The sequence below is a fragment of the Conger conger genome, chromosome 5 (genome assembly GCF_963514075.1).
Source record: "Conger conger chromosome 5, fConCon1.1, whole genome shotgun sequence".
Classification (NCBI taxonomy): Eukaryota; Metazoa; Chordata; class Actinopteri; order Anguilliformes; family Congridae; genus Conger; species Conger conger.
Window position 1 is genome coordinate 51838886 of NC_083764.1, and position 18212 is coordinate 51857097.

General features: G+C 38.5%; 1 protein-coding gene across 9 annotated transcripts; it reads left to right on the forward strand.

Moving 5' to 3' along the window:
- The first annotated feature begins 3050 nt into the window (after positions 1-3050).
- On the forward strand, positions 3051-16855 carry LOC133128577 (phospholipid scramblase 1-like). 9 transcript variants are annotated; one of them, XM_061242209.1, is made up of 12 exons: positions 3053-3167; positions 3829-3913; positions 5747-5785; positions 8363-8404; positions 9712-9801; positions 10227-10303; positions 11135-11177; positions 13290-13510; positions 14142-14303; positions 15682-15843; positions 16294-16348; positions 16484-16855. In XM_061242209.1, the coding sequence occupies exons 3-11, from the start codon at positions 5773-5775 to the stop codon at positions 16321-16323; spliced, it is 840 nt and encodes a 279-aa protein (XP_061098193.1). In that variant the 5' UTR covers positions 3053-3167; positions 3829-3913; positions 5747-5772; the 3' UTR covers positions 16324-16348; positions 16484-16855. The 9 variants fall into 9 exon arrangements, with proteins under 9 accessions (XP_061098196.1, XP_061098193.1, XP_061098195.1 ...); XM_061242211.1 differs by lacking the exon at positions 8363-8404 and having other exon boundaries at positions 3054-3167; XM_061242208.1 differs by lacking the exon at positions 3829-3913 and having other exon boundaries at positions 3055-3167.
- The last annotated feature ends 1357 nt before the right edge of the window (positions 16856-18212 follow it).

Genomic DNA, 18212 nt, shown 5'->3' on the forward strand with positions numbered 1-18212 from the left:
ATATCCAGGAGAGTGTTGTCTTGTTATAAGCTTTAGGGGTGGGTACAATATCATAAATCTCATTGTTATATCCTGAAATTTCATCATTTTTCTTCATGAAAAATCCAAAATTTCTAGAAAGTTACAATTAGATACTGGTGATAAAAGAAATGGCTAAAAACAATCATGAAACATGTCTTATTTAGAATTATAATGATATCTTCAGATTATAAACTGCTTCAAAAATGTTCTAATTTGTAATTTAAGTAATCTTGAATAAAGTATATATATACACATATTTTGTCTGAATTTATCTTTTCATGTCCATACCTCATGATGATAATTGAAGAATGTAACTCTGAAATTATCTGGAAGACGAAAGATGTGTTTTCATTGGGACATAACCTAATGTGGGGCCTAATGTGTACCATGAAAACACACAAACAATTAAATCATTGAAACTGAAAGTGTCAGGGAAAGTACTGTTTCCTGTCCCTTCATACCCACAGGAAGACTTGTTTCTGATCAAACAGAAAGTAAGACTTTTATTCAGTTTTCAAACAGATAAAATAATGAGAGAGTACTTACATGACTCTCTGAAGCTCTACATGTATAGACAGTTTCTTATATATACTGTCTCAGTATTTTTCAATCATGTAGAGAAGGTGTGTTTTCATACATTACATACATTCTTTTAAACAATATATGAAGAGACTGCTGAATAAAAATATATAAACTGTTTATAAAAATGTACATTACATAAAGCCTATCTTTTATAGGAGATAATAAATAAAATAATAAATATTAATAACAAAGCTTAATAAAAGCTTTGTTACAACAGACAACATTTTTCTACTACACAAGGTAGTATAGATCCATGTATTCATGTTGTTTACACCAAATATTGAAGGTGCTCAAACCAAATACGGCGACCGCATATGGCAAGGGTTTCAAACTCCAGTCCTGGAGGGCTGCAGTGTCCGCTGGTTTTTGGTGTTTCAGCAACAGAGATGAATTTCAAAGTAAAGCCTTTCATTGGGTAAAGAATCCACGCACCTTGTTCTCAAGGTCCTAATTGGCTGTTGATTGAAAGGAAACCACAAATACCAGCATACACTGCAGCCCTGCAGGACTGGAGTTTGACACCCCTGGCATATGGTGATGCATTGTACCCCTAAGTTGTCTGTTTAATGGGCAATACTGTATTTGGGTTCTGTCTGACAGGTCGGTTCTCGGGAAAAGAGTCGAAGTCCAGGGCAGGCGAATAATACGTTTGTATTGCAATAATATTCTGGTCCAGAAGAGCAACACACAAGACAAAACGTATTGCTTTGCTAAACATCCCTTAGTTATTCCAATCTTTATAGCTTTTCAAAACTCGTTATTGGAAGGTGGGGTGTTCTGTCGAAGGTCACAAGATACTGGCTCAATGCCAGCGGCCCCCTCCCCACTCTCACTCGTTCTAGGTTTTACAGATAAATTGCTAAGTACCTTTGCATGGTGTATCTATTCTCTATAAGCATTTGACTCTTGTTAATGTTAGCTGATACATTTTATCATTCATTAGTACAATAATCCATAATGCAAACTATTGTTGTTAATACATTATAATTTTTTGGTATACATGTTAGATTTTAACATAAATTTTTAGTATTAAGGCAGTCTCTTCCCTTGACATACAGAGGCTTCCTATTTGTCATTGGCTCTGGTTGACATAAGAAATAAGCAATAAAGTTGCTGAATCTTGATTCATATTTTAACTGTAATACCTAGTTTGAAAGTACACAGCACTCGCTGGACTGTGAACATCATGCACTGCAAGGCTCTCCATAGAAAATTAATTGAATGCATTACGTGCTGAATTTGATTTGTGAGCACCTTCACCCTACCATCTGCATGTAGCAGCATAAATTGAGACACCATCGAGACACTTGAACTGCCACTCACTGAAGGTCGTTTTGTTGTTTTTTTGTTCGTTTATTTGTTTTTGCACTGAACAACAACCATGTCTGCATGCGTTTATGCATTGAGTTGCTGTCACATGATTGGCTGATTAGATATTTGCATTAACAAGCTGGTGTGCCGATGTACCTGTTAAAATGGTGAATTGTGACATACGAGTCCTGGGTGAACTGGCATTCAAACTCCCTGTGGTCTTTGCATTTTTGACCCCCTGAAATAGCTGAGCATTGCTTGTTGTAACTAGCTACTTTAGTAGATTGCTAGGCAAGAAGGTAAATATGCCTGAGACTGACATGCAGCCATACACAAGTCATATAATCAATCATTCCATCTTTCTTTCAATTGTCCAACCATAGTAGACTAAGTGAATGAGTCGGATAGTCGAGTTGCGATGTAGGCCTATTTCTACCTCAGAGAAAACATTCATTATGCTTATTGTAGGCTAGGCTACTTGCACACAATTACATAACGATTTAGGCTGAAAATGTTTTTACAGATCAAATTAAGGTGTTTCAATAAGCTACTAATTCGTGAAATGTGGACAGCTGGCCGCTAAGACTAACCATTTAGATAATGAAGAATTTGAAGAAAATGAAATTATGACAAGCCAAATCTGCATGGTGTTAATTAATCAGTTTAATTAGCAAATTATGAAATGACGTAAATTCAGAAACAAAATTAAGCAAGAGATTGGCTGTAGCAAGGACGAGCATGTATGGGTTCTCCGGGGACTGAGACTGGATTTCACTCACTCACGGCCACACCCACTCCTCCTCGAAGCCAAATGGTGTTCATTATGGCTGGGCACCAGACAAGTATAAAATTCTCTCTTAAGATCATCGAATCTGGACTTTATCTTAGTTCAGTTTAGCCCATTGAAACTTAAAGGTGACCCCCATGCCGCGTTTTATTTGATGTTTATTCAAAAATGAAACATAAAGGATTCGCATCTTTATATTCTTTATACAATCTATGATTCGCATACATGGTGCCATATTAGTGTTGCCAGCTGTGGCTCTTTCGGTTAAAAGACTTGTCGTGTTTGTGCATGTTCAATTGTAATGTGATTGTGTAAAGTCATAGGATTTCCTGGAATTAACATTAGGCCTACGTCATTTTGGCTGGTTGTTAAATCAACCTGGCAACACTAGGAAACGGCAAGTTGCAACGGAAGCGTCTTTATTAACTGCGCCCTGTGGTGTTCTTTTCCTACGCGTATCCTTGTGGTGAGTTCAGTTTAAATTTCCGAAGTGTGATATACAACAGATTTCTAGCGCTAAATCCATTGTATAATGTAATTAGTAGTTCGCCTAATTACACAGCGCAGTTACAATACAGATAGCCTGTGGGATGCCTGCGGGATCGGAAAACTAACGTTATATTTGCCATGTTTAGGATAACGTTAGCCCCCCACATACTATGTTGCTATGAAGGCTACTTTTTAAACTTTTGGAGAATATGTATTTTCCACTTATGTCTTTGCATTCATGAACCTTCGAATAGTAGAGCATTGTTCTATCAGATAATAAAAAAACTAACGATGTGACAGACTATTAATTGTTCAAAGAAGCTATTCATTTTATTCAACTGCTATTATAATTTATGCTATCATCAAAATGTTGGAATGGGCAATTCCACACAGTAAATAAGTCAGATATTTGTTTGGTTGTATTTTGATGTGTTATATGAAGGACATTCACATTTCAGAAGACGTCATACATGTAGGCTGCCCTGCTTCCTGAAGCATGTGATGCACAGGCTACTGTAGCACGCCTCATTTTGGCTCAAGAATTCTGTCATGTTCATTGGTGTTGCATAATAAAACGCTCAAATTATCTTACCCGTTGCTCAACACGGTTTCCTGTGGCGGTAAAACAAACTACGAAGTCGGTGCAACTGGTAAAATCGTTCACGAATAAGTGAAGGGACTGGAAGAACTGAAGGAACTGGAGTAATCGTTTGTGAACAAGAGGTAGTGCGCTCGTTCAATAGCCTAGCTTCTTGTGCCCATTCCATTGTGTTGTTACGTAATTTTTTATGTTTTAGGCTACAACTGCATATATTTTTATTTTTATTTTCTGCACATGGAAATACATGTGCACGACGTAGCACATAGCCTATCTATCCCATGGTTATGGTTATGCAATATCCGTCTAATGTCTTTGTCAAGTCAAACCCCTGACCCTCTTTAGCTATTCTCTGTTATCTGGATTTTATTTTGTGGTAGCGATGTCATAGGCATAGTTAAAAAGGCTACTTTTATTTAGGGATGGTATCACATTTCTGCATTCTCGAGACTGACACTTACGAAACAAACGTTTGGCTCTGACGAAGAGTGTTGGCTATGTGATTGTAATGTGATGTCATGAAATGAAATGAATCCTGAACAGCAATAACGCAGAACATGGGGAAGCGGCTGCCAGAAGTTAACAGTGGTACTTTTTCTCCCGAGGAATGTAGTTTATGATTGTGGTTGCTTAATGACTGTCAAATAAACTACACAACGTCCCTGTGTTCGGAAGACCGTGTTAGCTCACGATGGTCCGAACACCTGTTCACTCAGGAATTAGACTTTACACACAGAAAAACTGATGTATGCGTATTTATTTAATTAATTAATTAATTAAGTTTTTTCATGAAAGTTGCACTGTTCAGAACATAGTGAACTAACTTCTTGTTCGGACCACGGTGAGTTTACGTTACTAGTTTAAAAACGAATTCAAAACATAACAGTATTTCATGTGAATTAGGCTAACCAGTGACACAGTAAAACCATAATGGCAGTAAGCTGGCAAACTAAACTACATGAACACTTATCTTTTTAACTTATTTTGAGGTCTTGTGTTTCACCTAATCTCCAAACATTGAAGGTGTTAAAGAATATGACAAGCTACACTCGGTGAGCATTTTATTAGGTATCTGTTAGACCTATTGTTTAGACTTCTACTGCTGCTGCCTATCCACTTTGAGTTATGATGCATTGTGTGTTCAGACATGCTCTTCTGCATACCACTGTTGTAATGTGTGATTATTTGCCTGGTCAGCTTTGACCAGGGTGGCCATTCTCCTCTGACGTCTCTCATTAACAAGGTGTTTCTGTCTGCAGAACTGCTGCTCACTGGATTTTTGTTTATTTTTTGCACCATTCTTTGCAAACTCTAGAGACTAGTGTGCGTGAAAATCCCAGGAGATCAACAGTTTCTTAGATACTCAAACCTCCCTGTCTGCCACCAACAATCATTCCATGGTCAAAGTCACTTAGATAAATGTTTTTCCCCATTTTGATGGTTGACATGAACATTAACTGAAGCTCCTGCCCTGTATCTACATGATTGTGTGCATAGCACTGCTCCCACACCATTGGCTGTTTAGGTAATCGCATGAATATGTAGGTGTGGTAAAGTAAAAATGTTCCTAATAAAGTGCTCCGTGAGTGTATGTCCACAGCGTACACTCAATGTTATTCCATTGTACATTGTTGGGTCAAGTCAGCACTTGAAACATTCTCACATGCCTTTCCTACTCTGCAGAATAAGCTTATCTTGATGGAAATAAATGGTCGAGTCACTACCTTAACCCTAACAGTACCTTACGCCTCTGTATAGTACTATATTTTAGCCATGTATGTGCAGTTTGTGGTAATTGCTGTGGTAATTGCTTTGTAGGACATTCATATTATTAATTCATATTAATTTAAGAGATTCATATTATTTTCATTAATATTAATATTGTTTTCCTCGTGGCTAAAGGAAAGCGACCTGTAGTAAAGTTGGAAACCTGCTAATCCAGTTTCTCTGCATTTCAGATTTCCTGGGAGGAGTTCCTGTTGTCATGGCTGTACCAAGTACGTTCAATCCGGCAGGAGGAAGCAAAGAGTGCACAAACAGTGCAACAATAACTTCTAGAATTAAGAAAACTTGTAGCACAGTCCTGATGAACAAATTCAGCTCATATTGATAATATCATACTTCCAGTGCACTGCTCCCTATTAAATAGAGCTGCGAAAGCTGAATATAATAAGCTGAAACCAATGTCGAGCGCAATTGGGGAAGAACCCCATGAGTGCAAATGTGTTGGTTCGTCCAATGAGAGTAGCCAGCTGGGGATAGACTCATCTTTGTTGTTGTATTTGGTACACAAATCTTACCGTGTGCTCAAACTACAATTCTTTTTTTTTTTTTTTTTTAAGAAAATCTAATAATTTACTGATGATACAGAGTCTTGTAATTTTGTGGTGATGTATTTCTTCTACTATTAGATTTACCACAAAACAATTTGATTTTACAACACAAAAAAACATGTCTAAATAGATCAATCAGTATTCTAAGAAAATCAGCAATAAGCCAAATTAATTCGTTATGTTCAAATTGAATACAGTAACACGTTTATTTATATGTACACAATTATGGAAAAATACTGCTCATTTGTCACATGTCTGATTTGAGAAAAAAACTTAAGACCAACTTTAACACTAAGACTAATCCTGGGGCTCATTCCAATCACTTTTATTCACCATCTTTCTTCCTGTCCTTTCATCCTTTCCTTGCTCCTTGCTCCATCCATTGGGGGAGGCAAGGAAAGGAAGCAAGAAGAGGTTGTGAAGGAGGGGAATACAGAAAATGTCAATAAGGCAAATGGCCCAGTCCTTTTCCAGTTACAGACTTTGCAGATGGGGAAGAGGTGGATCCACATCTATTTGTCACGTATTCAGAAAAATATACTTTCGCAAAGGATGCCATTGTGTGTCCTTGCTCAAGAAATCTTTGGGAGCCTCCTGGCTCGTAGATCCTTGAAGGAACAGTTAAAGGAGCAGAATATCCGTTAAGGATATAAGGAGACAAGGAAGGATACAATAAGCTAATGGAATGAGCCCCCAGTCTTGACTATTTAAATCAGAAGTGGGCAACGAGGGATGTATCTGTTCCTGATTTTCATGCCAACTCCTGGCCTTTTAATTCACAGTAACATTTATGACATCTGACATTTTAGTTGCATTACTTGAAAAGCCTACATGAATCACAGCCAAAAACTATGTTTATTTCCCTATGTGGAATGTTTGGTCCCTATGTGTGATCTAGTGGACCGGTGATGGCATCCAGCAAGTTAGCTAATTTAGCCAGAGTAGTTGGTGGAAAGAAACCTGCATTCCTGCATTCACAATCAGAATTGCCCCGCCCCTGATTTAAATAAAGAGTCCTTTTCATTCTCTGGGCTCTGTGCATCAAGCCTCTTGCTAACACAAAGAAAACCGTCACAAGGGCAGATTGATATGTTGGAGCTTGGCTTGAGCATGTTTATTTTCTTGCCTGTTTTTTGTGCTTGCTCTGGGTGGGCTAAACTGGGCTTTGTTTGTCCTTTGGAGGGTGTGGGTTAGTGCAAATGCATGGCATACTGTTCCTTTAACAGATTTAAGGGGTTTGAAAGTTCTGCCTCAGAAACCTGGTAGTGGAACAGAGACGACCTTGGGCAGCAATACCAGGGTCATTGAAGTTTGGCTGAATAATCTGCTGCCGTCCACATATACAGTGGCTTCAGAAAGTATTCAGACGACAGTTTACAGTGTTGAAAAAAACATTTTAATGGATAAAATTGAAAAACATATTTTTAGACATTTTGGAAAATTTATAAAAAAAACTGAAATCTCTTATAAGCTCAGGAGATTTACATTACTTGCTGGCTCACTTTTCTTGGCGATTTTATTGTATTTATTCATTTTTATTTTTTCCTTTCCTGTTTCTGCATTTCTGAAATTTCTGACTGAAAATATGAGAGACAGCGTTTCAATCCCCCAGGGATCTTCGTCAGATCCTTTGGCAATCGAAACTTGTCTGTCCTGTTTTTTAAGTGTCGTGGATTCATTAAACTGTTTTCTTTTTGTTTTTTCATGTGTGCACTTTCAAAACTATACTAAAATTTCAACCGTTACTTTAAGAATGTAACTCCACCTGTGTTGATGTCAAACATAAAATATATTTAACTATAATAATGATGATGATAATAATAATAATAATAATAATATAAATATATACATATTTATTTCATATAAACTTTCATATAAATGCATACCTTATATTCAAATGTATTTGCAAGAGTGTAAAATATTTTTTTAGAATAATAATAATTATTATTGGGGGACATGCACCAGTATTGTTAGTTATTACTATTTGTATCTCTAATTATTATTTTTTATTTTAATGGCATTGCAGCTATTAAGTCCAGCCAATCAAGCTCTGCAGGCTCTTCACCTCTGATCATTCTTGCAGAACTGTTCTTGCATAAAGCCATTAGTTTCATTTTCTGGAATTACTCTTAGCCTTAGTCCCTTCTGATTTGTATTGAGACATTCACAAATACAGCTAAGCTTACTGGGCATGTCCCTGCTGTGGTATGCATTCATATATAAACTGTGTTATGCTTGTAGGTAACAAAATCTATGCTGATAACAACCTACACATGCCACCAGGTATGTCTCTTCCACTGCCCCCGAGACTCCTTGTATCTACATTAGAGTTCTAAAGACATTTTCCCATTTTGAGGAAATTTGGGGAATTTATACTGTTCTTATTGTTTGTACTGTGGGGTGCAAAAGTCTGAGACCACTAGTGAAAATGCTTCTATTTTGCCTTTCTTATTTAATCCCAACCGTATAATGTGAATGCATTTCAAACGCAGTTCAACAAAAAGCGTATTACATAAGGAAACATAATTTTATAATTTTTTCGGGGAAGCAAGGATTATTTTCTGAATCCAACGTTTCCAACAAACAATATCCTTGTTAAGATGTTCAGCACTCTGAATACTGAACACAAGTGGTATTGCGTGCTGGAACCCCTCAATTAACCTTCATATAAAATATATTTTATGTGATTTTAATTAATAATTATTGTTAGGAATGCCAATTATCAATTAAATTGCGGAGTTCTTTGAAAGGTCAGTCTGCAGTAAACTGGTGAAATCAACCAATAAGTCAAAACAAACTGTATCAGGTCCTAAGTTTATACTAATTTATGGCCAGAACTAGCCCAACCTTAGAGGACAAGGTGCTTATTAATTTTGCTGTTTCTGGTGTCTCTTCAGTGACAAACTGCCTAGATTAGGGTATCAGAGTAGCATTGATGACAGAGGACATCATAGAAGCAATAAAATATTGCCCCATCCAATTACCCTGTTCCTTTCTCTCAGGCCATAATCTCAACACAAAATATCTCACAACACTTTATTTTCCACAAACATGTCAGTTCCCGTCTAGCTTTTGCCACAGTCACATGGAAGCAGAACCTTTGTGGCAAATATAAAGTGCTTAACTAAAGTAAATGTTTAACCATTTCCGTCCCAAGCCCAATAATATCAAGCCCAAAGTCAAGGGGTTTTGGGTTTGGTTGAGAAAATTTAGAAAGTTGAGAATGTAGTAGGGTTTTAATAGGGACTCAAAACAATAGTATAGCAGTCATTTGGATTGGTTGAAAAGGTATCAGGTCAAGAGTGCCATGTGCCCCTCTTGGGTTTTCACAGTAGTTACACTTGAGTGCCGTATGGCTCTCTTGTGACTGAAAGGGTTAAATCATGTGTCTTTAGGAGATGATCAGTAAAGTGCAACAATATTTTCATCATATTTATTTACCTTTTTAGCAAAATCCCTGTCATTGTGAATAACATTTTGACAAGTTAAGTTCTTACATTGACCAGGAACTACATTTCATTACATTTTTAACACAAACAACATAATATATGGTGTCACTTTGCAATGAGTGGAAAATGCTGTTTTTGCAGTGTATGCGATTGATATGCAGCCCAAGTCTGCTGGCATGGCCTCTGATGGACAGCCCCAAAGTACAGCCACTGCTGTCCCCGTGCCACCAGGTAAGCAAGTCAACGCAAGTAAATCAAACCGGTGTGATAGGTGTAGCCTATCAGTCAGTGCTGCCCGACCCTGTTTCTGGAGAACTGCTGTCCTGTAGGTTTTCACTCCTACGGCTAGAGATGTCTTTGAGCTGATAATTGGTAGAATCAGGTACCAGATTCATGTTGAATTTGAAGCCCGCAGGGCGGTTGATCTCCAGAACCGGGCAGCCTTGCCCTAGATACAGATGGCTTGACCCTTGGCTATGATGGGGAGTTGCCAGCAGAGGGACACAGGAGTCGGGTTGGTGTAAGTCCGCTGCGTTATTTCCTCCCGGAGACACATCAGGTGTCAACCAAACACTGGTGAGTGCATTTGAGGGGGAACCTTCTCAGGTAGCACAAAGTGTTCTCATAGTGTTAACTGGAATGTTTTACCACCTTAGGCTACGTGCCGCCTGCAATGATGCCTGTCCCTCAGAGACCTCCTGGTTGTCCCCCAGGCCTGGAGTACCTGACTCAGGTAACTGTCCCCTTCCTCAGTGGGCATGTTTCTATGGCTGTGTTGTGCACAACATCCCTCTGCACCGTACGGACTAGGCTCACTCATGGGATGACACTCATGGGATGACACTCATGGGATGACACTCATGGGATGACACACATGGGATGACACACATGGGATGACACACATGGGATGACACACATGGGATGACACACATGGGATGTGGCGCGCCCAAACTCTACCTGTTCGCTGGCATGTTGACAGCAAATCTGCAGTAATTAACTGGGTAGCCTTGTTAGTTGAGCAAATGCATACATGTATTGTTGCTGTGGACAGTAAATTTGAGCGAGAACTAAAAAATATCAATGTTGGTTAATAATTCAGATTGATGAAGTGGCAAATGTTATTTAGTCATTTTAAAGTCAGTATGTGTGAATGATTATTGTCTGTGAAAGCAAGACAAAATTGGAGCAAATTTTTTTTTTTTTTTTGTATATTCACATTTTGAAAATGCATCATTTGCAATGCTTATTTAAATTTTTACGACTTTATCCAAGCTTTTACAGTTCGCACCAGCCTCCCTCTGAGGTCAGTTATATGGGTGTTTACCTTATTAGCCTTTGAAGTTTTAGCTTTGAAGAATTGTTCATGGATTACACACTTTGGGTTTAAGTTGTTCATTCAAGATTCGACATATTGTAGTCTCTTTTTTTGAGTTGGGTAATTACAGCATTCTAGATTGGAGATGCCTCTCAGTCCACGGTTGCCTTTAACTTATTAGTTTTGGGGGGAATGCTAAAGCTGGATTCTTTAGTAATTAAAAAATTGTTTCATTCCTTCTTCTCACAGATTGACCAATTGCTTGTGAAACAGAAAGTGGAACTTGCTGAAGGTAATAATAGCTTTTATGGGTAACACTTTATTTTTTGTTAAGATACATACTGCAGCATTTCCCCAGGGTCAGTTTTCTTATTTTGTCTTTTCAATGTATTGAAAGTTCACATGTAGGTTGTTACACCAGTTTTTAGTGTCATTATATCCAAGGGCCTTTTCCTGGCCTTACTTAAGTACACACTGCTATGCTGGGTGTATCTGTAATTTAGGTAGGTATTTACAGTGGGAGCAATAATTATTTCATCCCTTGCTGATTTTGTAGGTTTGCCCACTTACAAAGAATGGAACTGTGTAGAATTTTAATCATAGGTACATTTTAACATTGAGAGACAGAATATCACAAAATAATCCACAATAACAACATCATATACATTTAATAAATTTATTATCGTATTTTTGCTGGAAATAAGTATTTGATCCCCTACCAATCAGCAATAATTCTGGCTCCCACAGTTAGTTTTCCATTAAGAAGCACTCCTAATCTCAACTCATTACCCAAAACACCTGTGTCAACTCGTTACATCGTTATGTAGCTGTATAAAAGACACCTGTCCACACAATCAATCAGATTCCAACGTTTCCTCCATGGGCAAGACAAAGGAGCTGTCTAAGGACATCAGGGACAAAATTTTAGACCTGCACAAGGCTGAGATGGGCTACAAGAAAATAAGCAAGCGGCTTGGTGAGAAGTTAACAACTGTTGGAGCAATTAGAAAATGGAAGAAACACAAAGTCACCGCCAATCTCCCTCGGTCTGGGGCTCCACGCAAGATCTCGCCTCGTGGGATATCAATGATCATGAGCAAGGTCAAGGATCAGCCCAGTACTACACAGGAGGAGCTTGTTAATGACCTGAAGGCAGTTGGGACCACTGTCATGAAGAGAACCATCAGTAACACACTACACCGTGAAGGATTAAAATCCTGCTACGTGCGCAAGGTTCCTCTGCTGAAGAAGGCACATGTACAGGCCCGTCTGAAGTTTGCCAAAGAACACCTGGATGATCCAGAGGAGGCTTGGGAGAAGGTGATGTGGTCAGATGAGACCAAAATAGAGCTATTTGGCATCAACTCGACTCGCCATGTTTGGAGGAAGAGAAATGCTGAGTACAACCCCAAGAACACCATCCCCACTGTGAAGCATGGAGGTGGAAACCTTATGCTTTGGGGGTGTTTCTCAGCTAAGGGGACAGGACGACTTCACCGTATTGAGGGGAGGATGAATGGGGCCATGTACCAGGAAATTCTTGGTGACAACCTCCTTCCCTCAGTGAGAGCACTGAAAATGGGTCGTGGATGGTTCTTCCAACATGACAATGACCCAAAATATACGGCCAAGGCAACAAAGGGGTGGCTCAGAAAGAAGCATATTAATGTCCTGGAGTGGCCTAGCCAGTCTCCAGACCTAAATCCCATCGAAAATCTGTGGAGGGAGCTGAAGCTTCGAGTTGCTAAGCGACAGCCTCGGAACCTTAAGGATTTGGAGAGGATCTGCAAAGAGGAGTGGATCAAAATCCCTCCCAAGATCTGTGCAAACCTGGTGAAAAACTACAACAAACGTCTTGCCAACAAAGGTTTCTCAACCAAGTATTAAGTCCTATTGTTCTATGGATCAAATACTTATTTCATGTGAAAATATGATATAAAATTTATATGATGTTGTTATTGTGGATTATTTTGTGATATTCTGTCTCTCAATGTTAGAATGTACCTATGGTTAAAATTCTACACAGTTCCATTCTTTGTAAGTGGGCAAACCTACGAAATCAGCAAGGGATCAAATAATTATTGCTCCCACTGTAGGTAGAAACCTGAAATTCAAAGTCTTATCTAGTCACTGACTGACACAATAACACTTAAAGACTTCTCAGTATTCATTGTAATGGAAGTACTCTGTTAAGATGTTTCCAAACTTGTACAACAATGATTTAAACTCACTCTCATCGCTCCGGTGGCTGCAAACCAGCCATCTTTCTTTTTACGGATTTACCAAACGGCAAAGAAATATGATAATGAGGGTTACGGAGTTAATGTCTCGTGTTTAAAAAAAACCAAAAAAAACATGCAGGTTAAGAAAAATGTGCTAAATATTATCTCCTTCCCACCTGCAGTTGTCTTTGGATGGGAGACAAACAACAAGTACGATATCAGCAACAGTGTGGGGCAGCAGGTGTTCTACGCCGCGGAGAAGACGGACTGCTGTACACGGCAGTGCTGCGGGCCTTTGCGCCCCTTCGTCATGCACATCCAAGACAACTACGGGCAGGAGGTCATCACCTTAACACGCCCATTGAATTGTGGCTCCTGTTGCTGCCCCTGCTGCTTGCAGGAGGTACTGCGCCCTTTTCTCCTGCCGCACCTTGCCCACCCCGGACCTTTAGACTACTATCTCTGTGCTGTTACTAGACACACATTGTGCAGTCTGGTAAAGAATTGTGACCTTGGTATTATAAGGTCATATATTTAGTGCCATATATATTAAAAAAACACATGACTACAGTACTTATGACAACTTATAACACAAACTCAGTTTTGTCAAAAATGCCAGTTTGAACCGTCTATGGTCATTCTAAGGTCTTGAAATGCGGATGAATGAATTGTAAATGTCCTTACGGCACTGCAGACAAAATGACTGATTTGTGGTGGTTCTGAAGTGAACAGAAACAAGATGAGGTTAAGAGTCACTAGGTTTGTGTTTTGGGTAGGGATGTGACAAATCATGAGTTGTAGTAACCATCCCATTTTTTAAAAGGTTAACTGGTTAACCGATACTGCTTATGACTGCTAGGGGTCGTTTCTTTTTTTTTAATTGTTTTTTTTAAGGGTAACCGTTTAACCGTTCACACCCCTAGTTTGCTATTTCATCCCTGGGAGGGTTTTTGCTCATATGTGTCAGGATTTTTGTTACTTAGTTGTGAGTTAGTTTCATTACTGCATTCAGATCGCTGTCCTTCCTTTTTCAGTTGGAAGTACAGTGTCCGCCTGGCAACCCTATTGGATACGTCATTCAAGACTGGCATCCTTACCTTCCCAAATACACCATCCAGAACGAACAAAAGGAGCCAGTTCTAAAGATTGTGGGGCCGTTCTGTTCCTGTAAATGCTGCTCAGATGTAAACTTTGAGGTATGACAAGTAGAAAATGCTACAAAACATTTTGGGCAAAAGATACATTAAGAAGTCAGACCTGGAGACAACAACTGATTAAAAAGAAAGTGCGTTATATTCCACACACACACAAACCTGGACAATCAGCACAAAGTGTTGCAAAGCTGACTCAAAGATGATTTGAATGCGACAGAGGAAAATCCAAACCCTTACACAATTATTACAGTCACATACCAAATCATCCTTGCTAGCAAGCTGACTCGTGTGCAAAGTACAGCAAAGCTATGAAATTGTATCGACATTCAATGATAAAAACCCTTGGCATTAATATACAACACACAGGTTATGGTTCCTTGTTTGGATACTTCTGTATTAATGTCAGTTTTAGTTGAGTTGCTTGCATATTGAACAATATTATCCCTGTATAGTCCACTAAACAGATACCTGGTACCCATATTTAGTTATATACAGTGCAGTCTGTAATTATTTGGACAGTGGTAAAATTTATTGTCCAAACTATAACACCCCTGCCCCCATGTTTCACAGATAGTTTGGTTCTTGGGCAATTCCTGTTAGCCTCCACATTTCTTCATCTTGGTATCATCAGTCCACAGAACATTTTTTTCAGATCTCTACTGGCACTTTTTAGTTCTACTTTGAAAACTGACCTGGACATCCTCTTTTTGCCGTTGGTGGTTTGCATCTTGCAGTGCTAGTCTGTAGATCTGTGAAGTCCATGGTTGAGAGTAGTGACTGACATATCCACACCTACCTCCTGAAGAGTGTGCCTAATCCATTGGACTGATGTTTTGGGGTTTTTCAACTGTAGCAGTCTTCCTTGACCTACCAGCCCCTTTACAATTATTGAACTAAAATTATTATTTCGGGCATGCGTATGTCTCTGTTTTGTTTTTTTTAACCAGCCTCATAGCAGCTTCCTTGACTGCTATTGGCGCAACTCTGGTCTTCATGTTGACAAACACCTATAACAGATTCAATCGAAAGCCTAGAATCAAGACTAGATACTTGAAGATTTTTATACCTGGACTAAAGAAGTTACTGAATATCTGACTGTGATCTTACTAATCAGAAACAGCTGAGAAGCCAACTGTACAATTACTTTTGGTCCCCTAAAATGGGTGGACTATGTATAAAAAGGGATGTACTGTAATTCCTACACAGATCACTCAATATGCACATAAATTCCCCCTGACTGGAGGTGACAGTGATGGGCTGCCTGTAGCCGAGTGGCTAAGGTACATGACTGGGAACCGCAAGGTTGGTGGTTCAATCCCCGGTATAGCCACTTTTAAGATCCGCAGCTGTTGCATCATCCCCGTTTTAGACTGCAGCATTTGCACTTGCTGTGAAAGGTGAAATGTGTTTTTAATTCCAGGTCAAGTCTTTGGATGAAACTGCCATGGTCGGCACCATCTCCAAGCAGTGGACGGGATTTCTGCGAGAGGCGTACACCGACGCAGACAACTTCGGCATCAAGTTTCCCATGGACCTCGATGTGAAAATTAAAGCTGTTATGTTAGGAGCCTGCTTCCTCATTGTGAGTTCATGTCTGACAGTGAAATTTGTCTGCTTTCTCATTGCAGAGTATCAGTTATTATGATGTTTTTGACAAAAATATATTTCATTAAATATTCCCTTGAATTCATTTGCAAAACGGTTTTATGTAGAGATAGCAGTTCAGGAATGAAAAGAGTGTAATGCAGTGTAGCAGGTTTAGCCTTGTTGGATATAAACACCAACCTATTTTGGTGGTATTCCTTCATCAGTGTTAAAAAAGGTTATGTTCCATAGCTTTTCACAAAATTTGGCAATTTTTTTATTCTTCTGTGCAAGTAACACCAGAGAACCTCATTACCACTTTAATTTAGCCTTTTGTGTTGTTCTCTACACTTTCCGGCATTAATTCCAAAATGAAAAAAAAAACAGAACCGTAGAGCACTATTTGAGTATGACCTTTTAAAATCTCATTTTAATCTTACTTGTGCAGGATTTCATGTTCTTCGAGCATTCGAAATGATAGGACACAAGGACTTTAGCATGCGGTAAGTACTGTGAGTACAATCTCAAAATCCATATGAGCAAATGTGGCTGTGTTGTATTGTGTTCTGTGAGTCCTGTCAGAATGGATTCATGGAATGAGTGGTTCATGTTGTAATTGGGTGTTTTCCTTGTTTTAGAGCACGTAACTGAATAAGAGTGACTATCCCAACACTTAGAATGGCTTACCAGATGAAGCAGGGAGTTCCTTTTCAAGTTGCAAATTTTAATTACTCAGAAGAATGGTATGGATTAATATACACACATTTCATTCCCAGTAATGTGAGTGAATATTGCTTTTGATATTCTTTTTCATGTAGCACTTGGCATGTTTAAGGATACAGTGGTTCTGCATTTAACCCAATATTAAGGCAATTATATAAGCCATGTGAAGAAATACAATGAAGGACACCTTGTGTTTATAGCTGCAAGACTAATATTGTGAATATTGTTCTTGCGTTCTGATTGATTACATTACTAACAAAGGAAAATAAAAATATTACCTGCATTAATACCTGTATATTGTATTCGTGAATTTAATATTTGGGCTCCTGAGTGACTCGATTACAGTTTTTTACAATCAGTTTAACACTAATTTCAGAACCTTGAGGTCATTTTCAAAACAGATAATCACGTGTGACTATCATTTCATGTAATATTGCATCACCATCCTTTGTCACCGCGGTTTTCAACCTTTTTTGACATGCATGTTCGGTGGTTAAATGACTGATGATTGATTTCACATAGTGGTAAGAGCAGGAGTAAGGATGTGTAGTCATCTGCAACAACATAGCGACAACATGGAGCAGTCCGATGATCCATGTTAGAACAGAGATCAAGCAGTGAGGAAGAGGAGGAGGAGGAGGTGGTCAATGGAATGGCAGATGACAAGTTCTCCTTCAGAGTACTCGTTTCACGTCTTACAGGTGGGGGGGGGGGTTGTCCTAGTAGAGGACAGTGTCTTTCACTGCTGTTCAGGATTTTTTCCCACTTTGTACCTATAATTTTGTTTTACAATTGCTAAAAACTCACTTTTTCAAAACTCTTCATATAACTCTCTGCACCAACCGGTTAGCAGTTAATTTCATTCACGAAATGGATCAAAACTACCAAACCACTGCGAATATGTCTCAAAGGAAAAGCACCAGCACTAGAATTTTTTGTCATAGAGCAATGATCTAAAAACACTAACAATTACAGTTGATGCACTATTTTCTGTCAGTGATTTTCAAATTGGACGGTAGGAATGTACAGTTTTTGGTGGTTCAGCCTGATTTTTTTGTACAAGCAATGAAAAAATCATTCAGTTTGTTCCACATACAGTGCTTTTGTGCTAACTGAAAAGTTCTAAAAAGTATCAAAAAATGCTTGTTTGCAATTGTAAAAAAAAAACCTGAAAGAACCCACAGTATGTTATAATTATATATATATTTCTTACAGTATTCTGATTTTTTCCAATGATTCCACTCTCTTCTACTGTTTCCACTATTCCCTTTATTTAGAACCACAAAAAGACCATATTGAAATGTGAAAGTATTTTTTCATGCTATAGTAAATTACTGTAAAAACAACAAAACATGAAGCTATAGGTATCTTTTGTGTAGGTGATCAAAACAAATGTTCCTGCATTAAAAATGAGGAATTTGAACCAATGACTTTGGAAGTGCAAGATTCTTCAAAGATTTGAATGCACAATGCATGTTTTGAACAGGGGAACGGGCTGTTGCAAGTGCTTACCATTTTGAGTGCTGTGTCTAAGGTTTTGTAAATTGAGCACAAGCTTGTGAGATTAGGGTCAAAGTGATTGTTAAAAAACTAAGATTCACATGTCATCTGCTATTTAATTATGTTCTGTGTAGTACCACTGTA